The 16,923-nt window shown below is 39.3% G+C and overlaps 1 protein-coding gene across 4 annotated transcripts in view; it reads left to right on the top strand.

Moving 5' to 3' along the window:
- NFYC (nuclear transcription factor Y subunit gamma) overlaps positions 1 to 16,923 on the top strand; it is a 65,762-nt gene that overhangs the window by 27,135 nt on the left and 21,704 nt on the right. For all 4 annotated transcript variants that reach the window (XM_055341964.1, XM_055341963.1, XM_055341962.1 and 1 more), the window contains exon 2: positions 10,187 to 10,299. In XM_055341964.1, coding sequence (XP_055197939.1) covers positions 10,195 to 10,299 — 105 coding nt within the window. In that variant the 5' untranslated portion in view covers positions 10,187 to 10,194. The remainder of the gene's footprint in view (positions 1 to 10,186; positions 10,300 to 16,923) is intronic.

The following is a 16,923-nucleotide window of genomic DNA, read 5'->3' as shown; positions in this document are numbered from 1 at the left end:
TTTGTTCTGTAGATTTGTGTGTGTTGAATTCCCAATATGAGCAAGGCATGTTTCCCTTGAGGATGTGCCAGAAACAAAGAGAGTTACATAAGAACTGTGGAGAACATAGGAGCAGGGAAATTTTAGGCTTAAGAAATAATGTGCCAGATAATAATTTGTCACAAGTCTGAAGAAAGTGAATGTTAATTGTAGAAGTAGATTTTACTAGGTGCTGAGAATGGTTTCTTGGGGAGAAAAAAATTTAGTGGTCACTAATTAGTGAATATGTGTATTTAATTTGTTATAGTTGTATTGTAAAAAGCAAGCTTCTTAACAGTGCTATTCCCAAAAAGCCATCACAGGGTTGGTTTCATTCCATGAGATAATCATAACAGCTCCAGCTTTCAGAACATGTTTGCTGTATTCCTGGATTTTGGGTGGAGCCAGAGCTCTCTTCAGAGCTCAGACCAGAATCTTTTTCTTGGGTGGTGGGTCCGTAGGGTGGATGCTGCCTAAACTGTAGGTCTCTTCTACCCCCTAACATAACTAACAAGATTTTCTTTTGAAGGACAAAGTGACCACACACTCTTAACTTACAGACGGCTGATGTGTCCAAGGAGACATGTTCTAGGAATTGGAATGTTTTTGGATTAGTATAGAGGGAAAACCTGCATAGCTACTGGCCATTGACATTCCTGGGGATTTAAATTTGGATCATTCCTAGTCATTTCCACTTAAATTCTTTGCTTATTTGGAAGAAAAACACTCATTCTAAATTTAATAGAGGGTTTTACAGTTTACTTCATGTTTATAAAAGAGATAGGAAAAGATTTATCTCTATGTGTTTCCATGTATGTGAAACTAGACTCTTAGAAATTACATTAACAACAAAGAAAGTCTGAATTAGAGGGAGAAACAAGTTGGGTTACTTGCTACAGTACCTAAGGGAGATTCGTCTTTGGGCTTGGTGCTCTGCGACCATTCAGGCCAGGAGTAGGTCTTGCTCTGAGCAGTGAAAATGATATACCATCTGGTATTTATATGATGCTTGGTATTTTTCGAGGCCTTCTAGTAGATATTTTCCCATTTATGTGTTGCAACTGCCCTGTTAGGTGCTCCTACAGGTGAACAGAGGCTCCACGAAGTTAAGCGATTTGCCCAAGATGATAAACATAGCAAGTTAGTAGCCAGAGAGTGAGAACCTCGAGGTCCAGTACATTTTTTTGTCTTTACTCTGTACTTTACTGCCCCCCACTGTTCACAACTGAGTATTCATAGGTGCTACTGACTGACCTGGAGACACGCAAAGGGGGAAGGATAAAATAGGAAAGAAAAAAGCAACAAAGCTTGGAAAAAGACAACAAAGAAATAAAAAGATTTTCATATGATAGTAAATAGGGGTGCCATTAGTATTTTCTGTTTTCAGATAAAAATGATCTTAACGGTGCAAAGAAGGGCACCTGGGTGGCTGTGTCCGTTGAGCGTCTAACTTTGGCTCAGGTTGTGATCCCAAGATCCTGGGATCGAGCCCCTCATTGGGCTCCCTGCTCAGCGGGGAGCCTGCTTCTCCCTTTCCCTGCAGCTCCCCCTGCTCGTGTTCTCTCTCTGTGTCAAATAAAATCTTAAAAAAATTTTAAAAAAATCTGCAAAGAGTGAGAAAGAACAAGCTATAGTAAGGCAGGAAGAGAATTGTAGACCTTTTGTGGGTTTTTTTTTTTTTTTTAAGATGTATTTATTTGGGATCATGACCTGAGTTGCAGGAAGATGCTTAACGGAACAAGCCACCCAGGTGCTCTGAGTTTTTGTTTCTGACGGCACCATTTACTATATTGTGCTTTTGAGCAAGTAACTAATCTTCAGCTATCTTATTTGTAACATTGGAATAATATTGATGTCTTTATCACTGAACTGAATGAAGATCAATTGAGGGTAATGTATGTGACAAGTAGTTTGTGAACTCTACAGCTCTTAAGTTGGCATCGAGACATTCTTCAGAATCACACTTCTTACCTTTCTTGGGCACAAATTACAGGATCCTGTCAGAAACAGAAGAGGTTGTTCCCAGGGTTTCTAAATCTCAGAAGGGATCCAGTAGGCAAAATGCCTCCTTGTTTTAGGATACAACCTAACTCAGGCTACTGGCACTATTTCTGTCTCCAGCTCATGTCAGAATTCTCTTTCAGGCTCAGAGCCTGAAAAACCAGTAACTCCCCATTCTTCGTGCAAGAATTTATTTACTTTCATTAGGTTGGAGAGTCAGAGAGAGTAACAAATATTTCTGTGGGGCAAAGGGGGCTGGCCCAGCTCACTCCTAATGGAGGCTGAACATGTGAGGGAGCTGTGTAACAGCTGTGTGCTGTAAGGCAAGTTTCTCAAACATGGGTGCTCAGTTGCCCCATCAGTAAATGAGAGAAAACACTACTTCTGTCATGGAAGGATTCAATTCAAAGCACTGAACAGTTTAGAACTGAGTTCTAAATGTTATCTGATCCTTTCTTTGTAAAGGGCCAGATAATATTTTTGGCTTGCAGGGGCACCTGGTGGCTCAGTGGTTGAGCGTCTGCCTTTGGCTCAGGTCCTGCTCCTGGGAGTGAGTCCGCACTGGGCTCCCTGCATGGAGCCTGTTTCTCCCTCTGCCTATGTCTCTGCCTCTCTCTGTGTGTCTCATGAATAAATAAATAAAATCTTTAAAAAACATATTTTTGGCTTGCAGATCATACAGTTTAAAAGTTATAACTCTTCAACTCTACTGTTGTAGCATGCAAGCAGCCTTAAACTTTGGAGTACTCCACTGAAATACTTGTTCCTTCATCATACAAAATAGTGTTGTATTGCTGGCATATATACAGGGATGGTTTAAGTTGAACAGTAATGAACAAATGAGAAATAAAGTATGTGAAGTAAGATGCTTGCATATCATTTTCTCTTCTGCAGGAAAAGATCTTAAAGTGTTTTGTTCATGCATTCCTATCAGTTTCATTGCTTATACCAGTTGCCATGCTGTCAGTTTTTTCCAGTTATAACTGTATTATGATCTGGCCCTTGTTGAAAAGATTATGTTATAGTAGATAGCAAACAGAAACATGTTTTTGTTTTTGAAGGAAGTGTTTCTGCTGCCAATTTAAAAATGTGTCCCTGTGAACAGATCTTTAGGGAAAGTAAGTGCAGCTGGTTCCAACCCTTAGTCTTTTGGGAAGCGTGATTTTTCCAGTAGGCAGTTTGAAAAGCAGCTTCAGACTTAGCTTCTTGGAGCTAGAAACAAACACACCCTCAAACATTGAACTAGGCATTAATCAGGGTTGGGGAAAGGGGTCTCCAGTCAAGCTGTATTCTTCTTCTTCCTTCTTCCTTCTTCTTTCTTCTTCTTCTTCATTTATTCATGCGAAACACAGAGGCAGAGACACAGGCAGAGGGAGAAGCAGGCTCCATGCAGGGAGCCTGATGTGGGACTCGATCTCAGGACTCTGGGATCATGCCCTGAGCCAAAGGCAGACACCTTAACTGCTGAGCCACCTGGGCGTCCCAGGGTACATTATTCATTCTAATAGTGGGTACTGTGTAAGAACCTGCCAGTAAGTATGACTAGCTGGTATCCAGTTATGTAAGGGTTTAGAACTTAAGTAGTAAGTTTTCTGGCACTAAGCGTAGTGCTTTCTTGTGTGATTAAATTGAAACCTTAGATGAGCTTAAAGACTGTTGACCCCTCTTGTCTTTATAATCACCTTGCCTTCTTTTGTATCCATTCATTTATTGCATCCTCAAGTAGTCAAGTGTAGGTCTTCCATACTAGACCACCCCTTTGGCATATGTTCAGTATACATTGCTTCTGGAGGGGCTTAGTTGAATGATTGTCCCAAGGCCACCAGTTAGTAGGCCGCAGGCCAGTTCGCAAACATAGGTCTTTTAATTTCCAGAGTAGAGCTATTTTTCTCCTGAAATTGTCAATTTGACATTGGTTTTATTGTAGAGAACATATGCGTCCTTAAGGCTTGAAATGCTCTTTAGCCATGATTGATAATGGCATATATTCGTAGATCCATCTGTATAAACATTAGAACCAAATTGTCTGTTGGTGAAATTGTTTCAAAAGTCTTAGTTCTCAAATTTTTTTACACCTTTCTTTGTAGTTGGGAAGAATATCTAAAATAGCAAGCACAAATAAGCTTAAAAGTGCTTTGAACATGGGGAGATACCTGATATAAATTTGGAGACACAGGAGATTGGCGTTGCTTATAACCTAAAGACTACAAGTTGGATGGGGGGGGTCATTAAAGGGAAACATGGTACCAACATTTAGATTCGTTTTTCAGTCACAATTGGGCTAGGATATATTTGCTTGCATTTGACAATGAGAGTGTTGTTTTTAGGTAAAATCTGACTGCCTGGGATGGGTCAGCTCTAGTACTTTAATAGGAAGCAGTATTGGTCAGGGATTGGGTTTCATTTCAGGGGAGCTTTCTTTGATCTTTTTTCCTTGAACACTTGTTATGTTAGCGTTTTAGGTTATTATCACCCAACAACATTTATTTGGTTTTAGTTATTTCAAAGAACTGTATAATGGGTTTAGGTATACTATAAAGGACTTTCATAGACAGAATGAGGTATATGCCAAGAAAAGAGAGCTAAAGTCTAAAGTAGAGAGTTTAGGGACGCCTGGGTGGCTCAGCAGTTGAGCATCTGCCTTTGGCCCAGGGTGTGATTCTGGGATCTGGGATCCGAGTCCCACATCAGGCTCCTTGCAAGGAGCCTGCTTCTTCCTCAGCCTGTGTCTCTGCCTCTTTCTCTCTCACTGTGTTTCTCATGAGTAAATAAATAAAAATCTTAAAAAATAAAGGTACAGAGTTTAAAAACTAGGGAATACTGCAATAAAACCTTATGTTGCTTTCTATTTTTTAAAGAAAAATAAAATTTTTCTTTCTTCATCAATGATAAAGATTATTAGAATGGTAGTCAGATTTTCCATCTTTGAATGATCTGATTGAATCATCTTATTTCCTCCATGATTTTCTCCTTATCTTCCTACTAATGAATGGCCAAACAGAGGTATTTGCCTTCCTCCTACTTACCTAGTGTCATTAATTTTTTCAAACTATACTAATCTGTCCTGGTCCCCTTTCTGAGAAAGTTCTGTCTTTCAAAAAATTTATACTTAGGAGTGGTATGCACCCATTCTTCCAGGCTTCTAGTCTGCCTTGCATCTTTGGGGCTGTGTGTATGTGTGTGTGTGTGCGTGCGTGCGCGCGCATGTGGCCTTCCTAACCTATCCTTTTATCTTAAATTCGCTTCAGTAAGTCAGTTTCAGGTGGATTTCTGATTGTTGTCCTTATTTTAAAGGCCTAGAGAGGACCTCATTTATTCTGAGCTTTCCAGAATAGCTTGTATAACCACTTCCTTTAGTTGTTCAGGCAATCCCATTAAGTCTATTTCAGGGCTAGCCTTTCCAAGAGACCTCTTTTTCTTAGAAAGGCTGTACCTAGCACCTGTCTTGTCCCTTCATTCAGAAGTAATTGGTCAGACTATGTGCTAGATGCTGTGAGGGATCCCAGGTCCTACCCACAAGGAGCTTGTAAACCAGAAGGGGAAATACGATAAGACATACACATAAATAATGATCATACAAGATGATGTGGTGAAGGCAGAGAGGTGCAGATCAAGGGCTCTGAAGGTTCACAGGAAGGAGTGATCATGTCTGGGTGGGGATGTTTAGAGATGACTTGTGGACAGATGGCAGTTGAAGTTGAGCTTTGGAGAAATAGCCTTTTTGTGATGGACTTTGAGTGTTCCCCCTTCTAGCTTTGGAAAGCAAACTGTTTTTAAAAGGAGATAAATTAATAGATACTGGGAGTTGAGATTACTTCTGGCAACAACCATTTGATACTTCATCTGATCCTAATGTCTTTATTAAATAAACATCTTATTCAAGTATTATAAAGTAATTAATGAACATGAATGATAAATCTAATTTCAACGATGAGTTAAATCTGGGAAATTCTATGCCACATTTTTTTAAAAAGATTTATTTATTTTAGAGGGAGGGGCAAAGGGAGAGGGCAAGAGAATCTCAAGCAGACTCCTTGCTGAGCAAGGAGCCTGATACAGGGCTTCACCTCTGAGATCAGGGCATGAGTTGAAACCAAGTGTCAGATACTTAACCAACTATGCCACCCAGGTGCCCCAAAAGTCACTTGTTTTTGTTTGCTTAAAGTAGGCTCCATGCTGGGGATTGAATTCATGACCCTGAGATCAAGACTTGAACTGAGATCAAGAGTTGGATGCTTAACTGAGCCATCCAGGTGCCCCTATGCTGCATGTTTCATGAGTGATCTAAACCTAATGCAGCTTGGTCTTAAGCAGTTTTGTTGTCAACTGTGATAGCTATTAGAAATAGCAATTTAACATGGAATAAAAAAGATCCTGGCGGTGCCTGACTTGCTCAGTTCATTGAGCATCTGACTTTGGCTCAGGTCATGATCTCAGGGTCTTGGGATTGAGCCCCAGTGTTGGGCTCTGCGCTTAGAGGTAGGTAAGTCTGCTTCTTCTCCCTCTCTGCCCCTTTCCACACTCGTGCTGGCTCTCTTGCTCTCTCTCTCAAAAAACAAAACAACAAAACAAAAACAAAAGGGATACTGAAATATAAATCTTTCTTACTTTTAAATTACATACCTTCTCTCATTACCCTAGAAAATGGATCTGGCACATATTTCATGAGCTGTAAATGTTATAGACTACTTCTGTAGCAAAATCAACTTAGTTGCAATTAATGTATTTAAGTACTAAAGTAAGAAGTGATAAGATTAACTAAGGTTGGGGTGCCTGGGTGGCTCAGTCAGTTAAGCATCTGCCTTTGGCTCAGGTCATGATCTCTGGGTCCTGGGGTCTAGCCCTGCATTGGACTCCCTGCTAGTGGGTTGCTTACTTCTCCCTCTCCCTTTGCCTGCCAATCCCCCTGCTCGTTCTCTCTGTCAGATAAATAAAATCTTTATTTAAAAAAAGATTAACTAAGGTTGGTTTATATTTTTAACTTGTTGGGCTGTTTAGTGAGCAAAATTTACTGATTAGGTTTAGTTGTTTTAATCCTGTGCCTCAGTTAGAAAATAGTGAGAACACCAATTTGTGTTTATAAAATATTTTGCTTGAGGTTTGGTTTAATTTTTTAAAGCCCCATGTAATGGCTGAATCTGTTTTAAGGAAAACTTTTTTTTTTTTTAAGATTTATTTATTTTAGAGAGTGAGTGAGTGAGGGGCAGAGGGAGAGAGAGAATCCACAAGCAGACTCTCAACTGAGCCCAGAGCCTAAAGCAGTGCTTGATCCCATGACCATGAGATCATGACCTGAGCCGAAACCAAGAGTCAGCTGCTCAACCAACTGAGTCACCCAGGCATCCCAAGGAAAATCTTTTGAATAAAAGTAGTCACCTTTTCTGTTTTATAGTAGCAATTTATGTTCTTGCAGGAGGTATTAAAAAGAATTACCTGCTAATCATCTCTGTGCAAAGATACTAGAAATCATGTTCCTCATGAGAAGATCATCTGTTTCTGATGAGAATACTTTTGTTTTTGAAGTCAGGAATTTATAAAAAGAGGTTTCTGGATGAAAAAACCATAGGGCTGTAACTTTAAATCCAAAGCTCAGATGGAACTTTGCAAATATAATTTAATGTAAAGAACAGTCAGAGCTGTCCAAAGATGGAAAAGAGCACCTTACCAGTAAGCCAGTTTCCCAGAACTAGGGAGGGAGATACTGCATACTTGAAGCTGAATGACCACTTGGGATGGGAGGGGGTTGGCAGAGGTTGAAATAGAGCTGTGAGCATACTTTTAGAGGAGTGAGGCTTAGGGACTCTGATGTCTTTTTTAAAGTCCTAAACTTTTATGATGCAATAAAATATAAAGGACATTATTATTGATTTGTATATTTTGCCATTAACTATTTGTGATTTTCTAGTGCAGATGGGCCTCTGAAGTTAAAATTTTAACTTTTAATACATTACTCAGTTCCAGAAAGACTTGTTAGCTTCTGTTTTGTACCTAACCCTCACTCCCACCAGTGTGTGGCTCTGAACCAACCAGATTCATTCATGGTCTATTGACTGCACAGATGTTTGGGAACTGATCACACCAGCACATCCTTAGTTGGGATAGTTCAAAATTTAAAAGCAGACCGTACACAGAAAATTTAGTGGTGCTTCTTGAATTGTGTGCCTTTGGAATGTTAGAACAGATTAGGGAACAACCAAAACTTGTTACCAACTTTCTAAATCTCACTCAAACTGAACCTACCCATCATTAGCAAGTATACAAAGATATCTTTGGCAACAATATGCATCTTCCTCCTTTGACTGTGGCAGTTTGTGTGGCAAATTTTGCTAAGATCAGAGCTATCCATGGATCCATACAATAAAAGGTTAGATTCTTAAGTTTTTGATATTTATTTTTATTTCTAGAAAGATTTTTTTGTTTGCTCCATTTTAAAAGATTGAGTCTCTCTTCATTGTCATCAGAGCCTTATGTCTTTATTAATAAAGATAAACTTTGATTTATTCTCAGTACATCTAAGAGAATAGTGTATAGGCCGCATGCATATGGTGATGAATGAAAATATCATGGGACCATACTTGGTTTTGGGGACTGAAATTTTTATCTAGTTATTTCAATTATAATTCAACACTCTTCACTTTAATTCCCTCCAGAAACTCCAAGATCATATTGCTTCCCAGTACTTAAGAGTTCCTGTTGATGTATAGAGCTGCTTGTTGGCTTCCAGCACCAGAAATTGGCTCCAAATCTTTTCCCATTACATCATCACCTACTAATGTCATTACAACAGAGTGAAATCTGCTTTGAAGATTGTATTCTTGTTTTCCTTCCATCTCTTTCCTCTCATCATTTCCTTTAGAAGGAAAAAGAAAAAAAAAAAGGGGGACCTCTAGGACAATCCCAGGCAAACATTTAAGAGGGAATCAAACATCCTCACAGTCTAAACCCAGATTTATCAGTCTTCATTCCACTCTGCTGACGGAGAATGATCTGCCCAGCATGTGTCCTCATGGGCTTTGGAAAGGAACACGTTTAGTCATGTGACACCTGGCTTTGGTACTTTTCTCTCAGCCTTTCAGAATTAGTTCTTAATGATTTACATAGCTCTCGGCCAGCATCCTGTCACTGGCATTTAAACCTTTTAAAATAATTTCCCAGAATAGAAATTCTTAGGACATCACTAAGTTTCTTATTCTTTGTGTTTAATTAAACTGTTTCTTGCATTTAAGTATTTGCCAGATAAGCATTTAAGCCATCTGGAGTTTTTTACTTTCTCCCTGTAAGTCTTGTAAGACTTACAATATTATCTACAGTTAAAACTGATACTGGGATCCTCATTCATTTTCCCTTGTCATTCCCAAAAGCAATTGACCACATGCAAGTTCTGATTCTTTTCTCTATCCTAAATTTAATTCCCTATTGTTTTCAATGACCTTAAGGCTTCCATTTGATGGTGTGCTTTGGCTTTGGTCCTAACAGAAAGGTTCAGGTAAGGAAAGAATTGGGAAGTTGTTTCAGTTCAGAGAATTAGTGTACCCACTGAATTATTGGCCAAGGCTTTAGCACTTCTCTGTCCTCTGAAGCAGATTAGCTTGAGATTAGAAGAAATAATAATCTTCAGTAGCCTCAAAGAAATGGGGCCCCGGTGTCTAAAACAAAAGAATAAAATGGGCGCTTATTGTTAAAACTTGGGTTACATTTCTATACAGTATTAGTCATTGAGACCTTTAATATATCTGCTGCAGGCTGTGGCATGGAGTATGAGAAACCATGGTGAACTTAAAAAAACACTGGAAGAAATAGCATTGAAAATTATGGACCAGACTAGGGCAGCAACCAAGTGCCCTTTTTGTCTCTTCCTAAGATAAGACATTAAAAGCCTTGTTTCACATTAAGATTTCAGTTTGGATTTCTGGTAATTTTATATTTTCTAGTGAGAGCTCCCTGATAGTCTCTGTGGTATGAGTTGGATAGAAGGGGAAACTTCTTCCCTGTTTTTGCTAACATTTAAGTCTATGTTTAAAAACCTCTTCAGCACAATTATATACCTTCTCAGATTGAAAAATTGAATGAATTAGTGAAAACAGCCATAAGGAGAGATATAAATGACCTGGACAGAAAGTCTGTCTTTATTACTTCTAATGTATTTCATGTGTGTATTTGTTTTCAGTTGTCAAAATGTCCACAGAAGGAGGATTTGGTGGTACTAGCAGCAGTGATGCCCAGCAAAGCCTACAGTCCTTCTGGCCTCGTGTCATGGAAGAAATTCGGAATTTAACAGTGGTAAGAAAGAGTGAGAAACTTGCAGAGTGTAAAGGGCTATCAGATGAATAACCAATACTTAGAGTGAAACTTTTTTTTTTTTTAAGATTTTATTTTATTCATGAGAGACACACACAGAGGCAGAGACCTAGGCAGATTGAGAAGCAGACTCCATTCAGGGAGCCTGATGTGGGACCGGATCCTGGGACTCCAGGATCCCGCCCTGGGCCAAAGGCAGGTGCTCAACTGCTAAGCCACCCAGGTGTCCCATAGAGTGAAACATTTTTAGTCTCAAGCACATAGGCACAGTTCATTCTTGACCTCTGGGTGTGAACATGAAAATATAATTTACCTTAGTTGAAGTGACTACAAGGATTTTTTTTTTAATGTCTTAGTGTCTTTACTTAGGCATGTGGGTGTATAGTGGATGCTTTGACTCAGAGGCAGTAGCTTAATGTGAGGCATATCTTTTAGAGATGCAGAAAAGCAGAACTCTTACCTTCCTTCAGTAGCTGTAGCTCATTTCTTAGTCCTGATTCAGTGGCCCTGCCGGATTTTTAGAATCTGGTAAACGCTGTTGGGCAATTTATTCAACAGCAAATCTTCTGTAAGCAGGCACTCTTTCTGGGAGCTAAAAGATACACTTAGATCAGGGTTCCTCAATAGCAGCTTTATTCACATTTTAGGCTGGATAATTTTTTGTCACGAGGGGCTGTCCCATGCATTGTAGAATGTTTAGCAGCATCTCTGACCTCTACCTATTACATGCTAGTAGCAATCCTCCTCCAGTTGTGATAACCAAAAATGTCTCTAGACATTGGCAGATGTCTCTTGGGAACTAAAGTCATCTCATTGAGAACCACTGACTTAGAAGAATCAAATATAACCCTGGCCCTTGCAGAACTTACAATCTGGTAATTACAATCAGAGTTGGGGCACCTGGGTGCCTTAGTCAGTTAAGTGGCTGCCTTTGGCTCAGGTCATGATCTCAGGGTCCTGGGATGGAGCCCCACATTGAGCTCCCTGCTCATCAGGGAATCTGCTTTTTCCTCTCCCTCTGCCTGCAGCTCCCCCTGGCTTGTTTTTTTCTCTCTCTCTCTCAAATGAATAAATCTTAAAAAAAAAAAAATTATAACCAGGGTTATTTATTCAGTGAATATTTATTAAATACTTACTGAGGCATAGTGAGGAGTCTGAAGCAGTAAAAATCAAAGTGCTATGGGATTACAGAGGACATAGTGTTTATTCCTCCCTGGTTGAGTTAGGGGGGCTTTAAGTAAAGGTGACATTTTTTTTGGATCTTGAAATATTGAGAAACATTCACCAGATGGAAAGGATAGGCAGCTGAATCTGAGGAAAAGAGAATGGCATTTCTAAAGCCTGGAGGCCCAGAGGAGAGGGCCTTATGTTTTGAGGAACAACAAGAAATTCAGAGGGGCTGGGGACTACTATGTGGATAGTGTGGCAGGAGTAGGAGTAGAGTGGTATGACAGTGGTAGCAGGAGGTGACACATTAGAATTAGAGTATCTTCAGAGTGTAATTTCCTTAATGAAGACAATCCCGTTTGGTCTCAATTTAGGAAATACTGAAAGATCTTTCTGTTTTAGATGTGTCATTCCTGCCCTGAAGGCATTAAGTATCCTGGCAGAGCAGACACTGGACTCCTTCCTAATGTAGAATTAATGTTACACTTTCTTAGAGCTAGTGGCCTTTAAACTTCAGACATATGAGGTCAGTGTATTTGTTTACTCAGTAAATACTTATATACCTACTGTCGCTGTGCTGGATACTGTGAATCCAGTAGTGAAATAGCCAGAGAAGATCATTGCACTCACAGAACATGCATTCTTCTGGTGGGGGAGATAGACTATAAACAGGTAATGAGTGAATAAAATAACTACTCATTAGGTAAATGCCCCACTGACTTCAGGGATAAAACAAAAAAAGATTCATATTTTGATGTACTTGTGGGTCATGTTTGTTTATAATGGGACATTTTCAGCAACTGAACTTGACCTTTCTCAGAGTGGCTTGTGTTCACAGATCAATTTCCACTGAAAAATCATTGTTTCTTTTCTATAAGTGTAAAGGTGGTAGTTATCTATATTGTCTCAGATATAAGAGAGAGGAGGAAAAGAAATGATTAAGTAAAAACTAGAGTATTTTCATATTTTGAGTGGGTAATCTTCTAAGCTTATCAAGTTTTAGGGCAGGAGTCAGCCTGGCATAAAGCTAGCGCCCTCCTGAGCTGTGTGGGATTAGGGCAGTGCTGCAAGTCTGCACTCCAGTTTGAACATTGAAGCAAAAATCCAGGATCAGGCAAGTGGCCAGATAAACTCCAAAGGTTCAAGTTCATCACTTAACTTTTCTGTTTTGAGTTTTAATTTTTTAAAAATTGTAAAAAACATAACAGAACATATACCATCTTAACAATTTAAATTAAAATGTACAATTCAAAAGTGTTAAATATAGTCACATTCTTGTGAAACAGATCTCCAGGACTTTTTCATCTTGCACAACTGAAACTCTATACTTCTGAAACAATAACTATCTTTTCTGTCTCCCTAGCCCTTGGTAACTACCATCTACTTTCTGTTTCTGAATTTGGCCACTCTCAATACCTCATATGAGTGGAATCATACAATATTTGTCTTTTTGTGACTATCTTATTTCACTTAGCATGTCTTCAAGGTTCATCCATGTTGTAGCATGTAACAGAATTTCTTTCCCTTCTAACACTGACTAGTATTCCATATGTATGTGTGTATCACATTTTGTTTATCCATTCATCTGTCAGTGGGCATTTGGGTTACTTCCATCTCTTAGCTATGGTGAATAGTGCTGTTATGAATATGGGTATTCAGATATCTCTTTGAGACTCAGCTTTGATTTTTATTCTGCTTGGCTTAATTTTCAAGTTTGATTGCCAAAACAGATTGTGCTGTTGACCAACTTTTACTTATTATTTAGACAGCTAGCTAGTCTACCAGAGGTTCAAAGTGGGTTACTTTGAGGGATTGTTATGTTTTATGAATGAAGAGAAAGACCAGCAAGGAGGTAGTTGTCTTTAATGATTGTTTTATTGATGACAGTAGTTTTCTCCACTTGACAAAACTGCTAGATCACTACCATGGGATCTCTAACATCAGAGAGTTAGAATAAAGTTTGGCATTTAATAGGTATACAATACATATTTGTAGGAATCAGACTCCTCCACCTCAGATTTAGTCTAAAGCAACATCAGGGCCAACTTAGAGAGTGCAGTCTGGGAAAGTTGGGGTGCTCTTTCCCTTTGTAACACTCTTATTTTTACTTCTGCCTTTGGCACATGAAGGCATCTGCTGCTCTGCACCCCAGCCTATATAACATGGCCAGATATTTGAGCATTTAGTCTGTGCCTTTCCAGAACTCAGCAGCATTTACAACCAGAATTCAGATATGTCAGAGTCTCTTAGGTTGACATCTCAAAATGTCTTAACAGATTTTTAAAAAATCCATATGTTCAAACTGTCCAAACATAAATTAAACTTTTGAGAATGTTCATAAGGTATTGTGTTTTCTCTGACTGGGACAAAGATTGCTCCAAAAACAAATTGAAGTTTGCTAGATGATATATTTCATGATGTATTGGAAACACTGGCCTCAATCCTCAATTATTTTGGTCTGAGCTTTGCAAAAGCAATTTATCTTTCATCTCTTCTTGGCCATTATGTTCTTCTCACTCTTAAAAGGCTCTGTAATTGTCCATAAATCCAGGTGATGTTCAGTTGGGATTGAAGTTGGTTAAAAATCATACCGAAATGATTGTACATTTGGATGATTGTGCAAAATACTGTATTCCTGTTCAACAGAACTCTGGGAACAATAATTAACAGACTTCTTGGCATTGAGTTTTACTCCTCTGAAGACCTCTTTGAAAGTGGGGAAGAAAAAGCTAACTTTGTATTTTTGGGGGAAGGTGGGGAGGAACAATGCTGAATCTTAAAAAAAAAAAAAAGGATCATCCCTATCCCTTTTAGCCTTCAGTTAGCTGTAATTTGATGCCTAGGCCACAACTTTCTTTTAATTGCCAGGTACATCTTTTTATTCTTTGGTGTCTTCCGATTGGACAATGACATTTCTAACATTACAGTCAAACCAGGTAACTATTTATTTCATTTTTTTTTAAAACCAGGTAACTATTTAAACAGGAGTTTGGAAATGAAGGTTGGTAGACTGTTAGAAAATAAGTCTTGTGCTATTTGAGCCCTTCCTATAGAGCAATGCTGCTAAGTTTATTGTCTGTATGAACCACATGGGGATCTTGTTAGAATACAGATTCTAATTTAGTATGTTTGGAGTGGAACCTGAGATTCTGCATTTCTTTTGAGTTTCCTGGTAATGCCATTGCTGGCCTAAGGACCTTACTTAGAGTTGCAAGGCTTTAACCCTCACTGTGGGTCAGAGTCATCAGAAGAGTTTTCAAGACACTTGATGCCTGACTCCACCTCCTAGAATTCCTGGTTCAGTTACTCTGGGGTAGAGCCCAGAGCCCAGTCCTCCTGTTTTTCAAAAGCTCCCCAGGTGTTTCTAACGGGCAGCCAAGGTTGAGAATCACTGCTTTGGAGAGGATTAAATCTTGACTTCTAACTCTGGGAAATGAACTAGGGGTGGTGGAGGGGGTGAATGGGTGACGGGCACTTAGGGGGACACTTGACGGGATGAGCACTGGGTGTTATTCTGTATGTTGGTAAATTGAACACCAATAAAAATTAATTTATTAAAAAAAAAAAAGAATCTTGACTTTGCTAGAGTGCCTGACTGGGTAGACCTGGAAAAGGTTTCTCATCATTATTTGAAACTCCGGATGTTCTTCAGTGCAGCCTGAGACCCATTGACTTTTCCTTGGCTCCAGATTCTCATTGAGTGAATTCAGACTTCTTGAAACTCGGCAGTTTCAGATGGCAGCATTTTAAATGTAGTTCTTTGGTTGTGGTCAGGAGCACGAGCATTTTCTGAGAGAGAATCTGTTCTTCCACCTTGCTGATATCACTCCCAAGGGTAGGAAAAAAAAGTATGTGTCAGTTGTTCTTCCACTTGGATCAGCATCAGAAGTTAAATGGTATTCACATCAGTTGTGTGGTTGCCAATGACAAGGAGTCACTGAATTGAAAGACAATTGAGTGCACCTCAACCTATGGCTGGTGAGAGTGCTGCCCTCTTCAGTAAGTTGGTCATAAACCCTTATACACATATACGACTGGAAAGCTAGGATGAGATTATAGAAGACTGGGCTGTTGTCAGTGATAATGAACCATACATGCACATCTGAAGATCTGCTTTTCACACACTGCCCCTTGAGATCTCAAGGTTTGTGGCTCATGAGAAAGTTTCCAGAAAGAAAAGGTTTTTGAGGGAGAGACTTAGAGCAGGGTTTTGTTTGTTTTTGTTTTTTGTAAATTTCTGCCTTATTTTATACCTCTACAGGGTGGGACCTTCTGTTGCTTTTGATTGAATAGTCTCAGAAATTCTAAAAGTAATATTCTGTTTCGGGTTGGGGTTACCAGCTTTGGGCTTTGGTTAAGAAACTTTAGCGCAGTCATATAGAAATATATTAAATAACCAAGCCCACTGAGAGTGCATGTGCAAGCAAGTTAGACCTTGTGGTCATAATCTTGTGCTGTGTGTATCTTCCTGGGAGGCCTTTCAAAGGAGTTATTCCCCAGCATTCTCCTTGCCATTTCTGTTTAGCATCATCATTTTGTGTGATCTGCCACACAAGAAGGAAGACCAGTGATTGATTTCTGTGGTAAACGCTTTTTTAAATCCCTTTAGGGTCTGGCCCCAATCCAGCATTCCCTTTCCTGCTGCTCCCCTCTGTACTAAGATCATACATCTAAAACTTAAATAGACCATGTTTTTTGTGTTGCTGTACTTCTGCTTCTGTCTGGATAACATTTTCATACTTTTCCAACAAGCAAATTTTGAAACATCCCTTAGACACAGTTCAGATGTCAACCCTTCTGTGGAACATTTGCCAGCTCCTCTTGTTCATTCCAACCCTTCCCCCTGCCGCACCAGCTGGTTATTTCCTTTCTTGTCCCTATGGGATTTTACACCCCCACCCTACCTAGTATAGCATAGGGGGTTATAATATTTTTATATGACAGTCTCTAATAAACTATAATCTGTTCAAAGGTAAGAATAGATTTGCATCTTTTACATAGTAGCAGGTATCATACATTCACTCTCAGTTGAGTCTTATGAATGAGGAAATGAAAGAAGAGGAAAAAAAAATAAGAGTAGAAAGAATGTATCCTGCTGTTCTTTTTGGGTGAGATTTTAATAATTTGGACTTGTAAAGCCCTGCCACTCCAGGGTTAGTTTTAGTAGAAGCTTCATGGGAAATGTTTTACGTAAGCTGGAAAGGGAAAAGATAAAAAATTGATGTTGGAGGTTTGTAGAGGTGAGTGGTCCCAAGCCGCTTGTTGGGTTTGTGAGGAGAAATCCGGTGTTTCAGTGTACATCTTCCTTCTGTAATCATAAAGATGGATTCTGGGGAGGCTGGTGACGTTTTCCCAAAAGGCTCTACTGCCTTCTTTGACATATATTTTGACGGTTTCTGTTGGTCTTGGAAAAGAAAGTTCACTTACACAGATTTATTA

The sequence above is a fragment of the Nyctereutes procyonoides genome, unplaced genomic scaffold (genome assembly GCF_905146905.1).
Source record: "Nyctereutes procyonoides isolate TBG_1078 unplaced genomic scaffold, NYPRO_anot_genome, whole genome shotgun sequence".
NCBI classification, from domain to species: Eukaryota; Metazoa; Chordata; class Mammalia; order Carnivora; family Canidae; genus Nyctereutes; species Nyctereutes procyonoides.
Note: the sequence above shows the minus strand (reverse complement) of the source record. Positions and strands in the feature narration are given on the sequence as shown.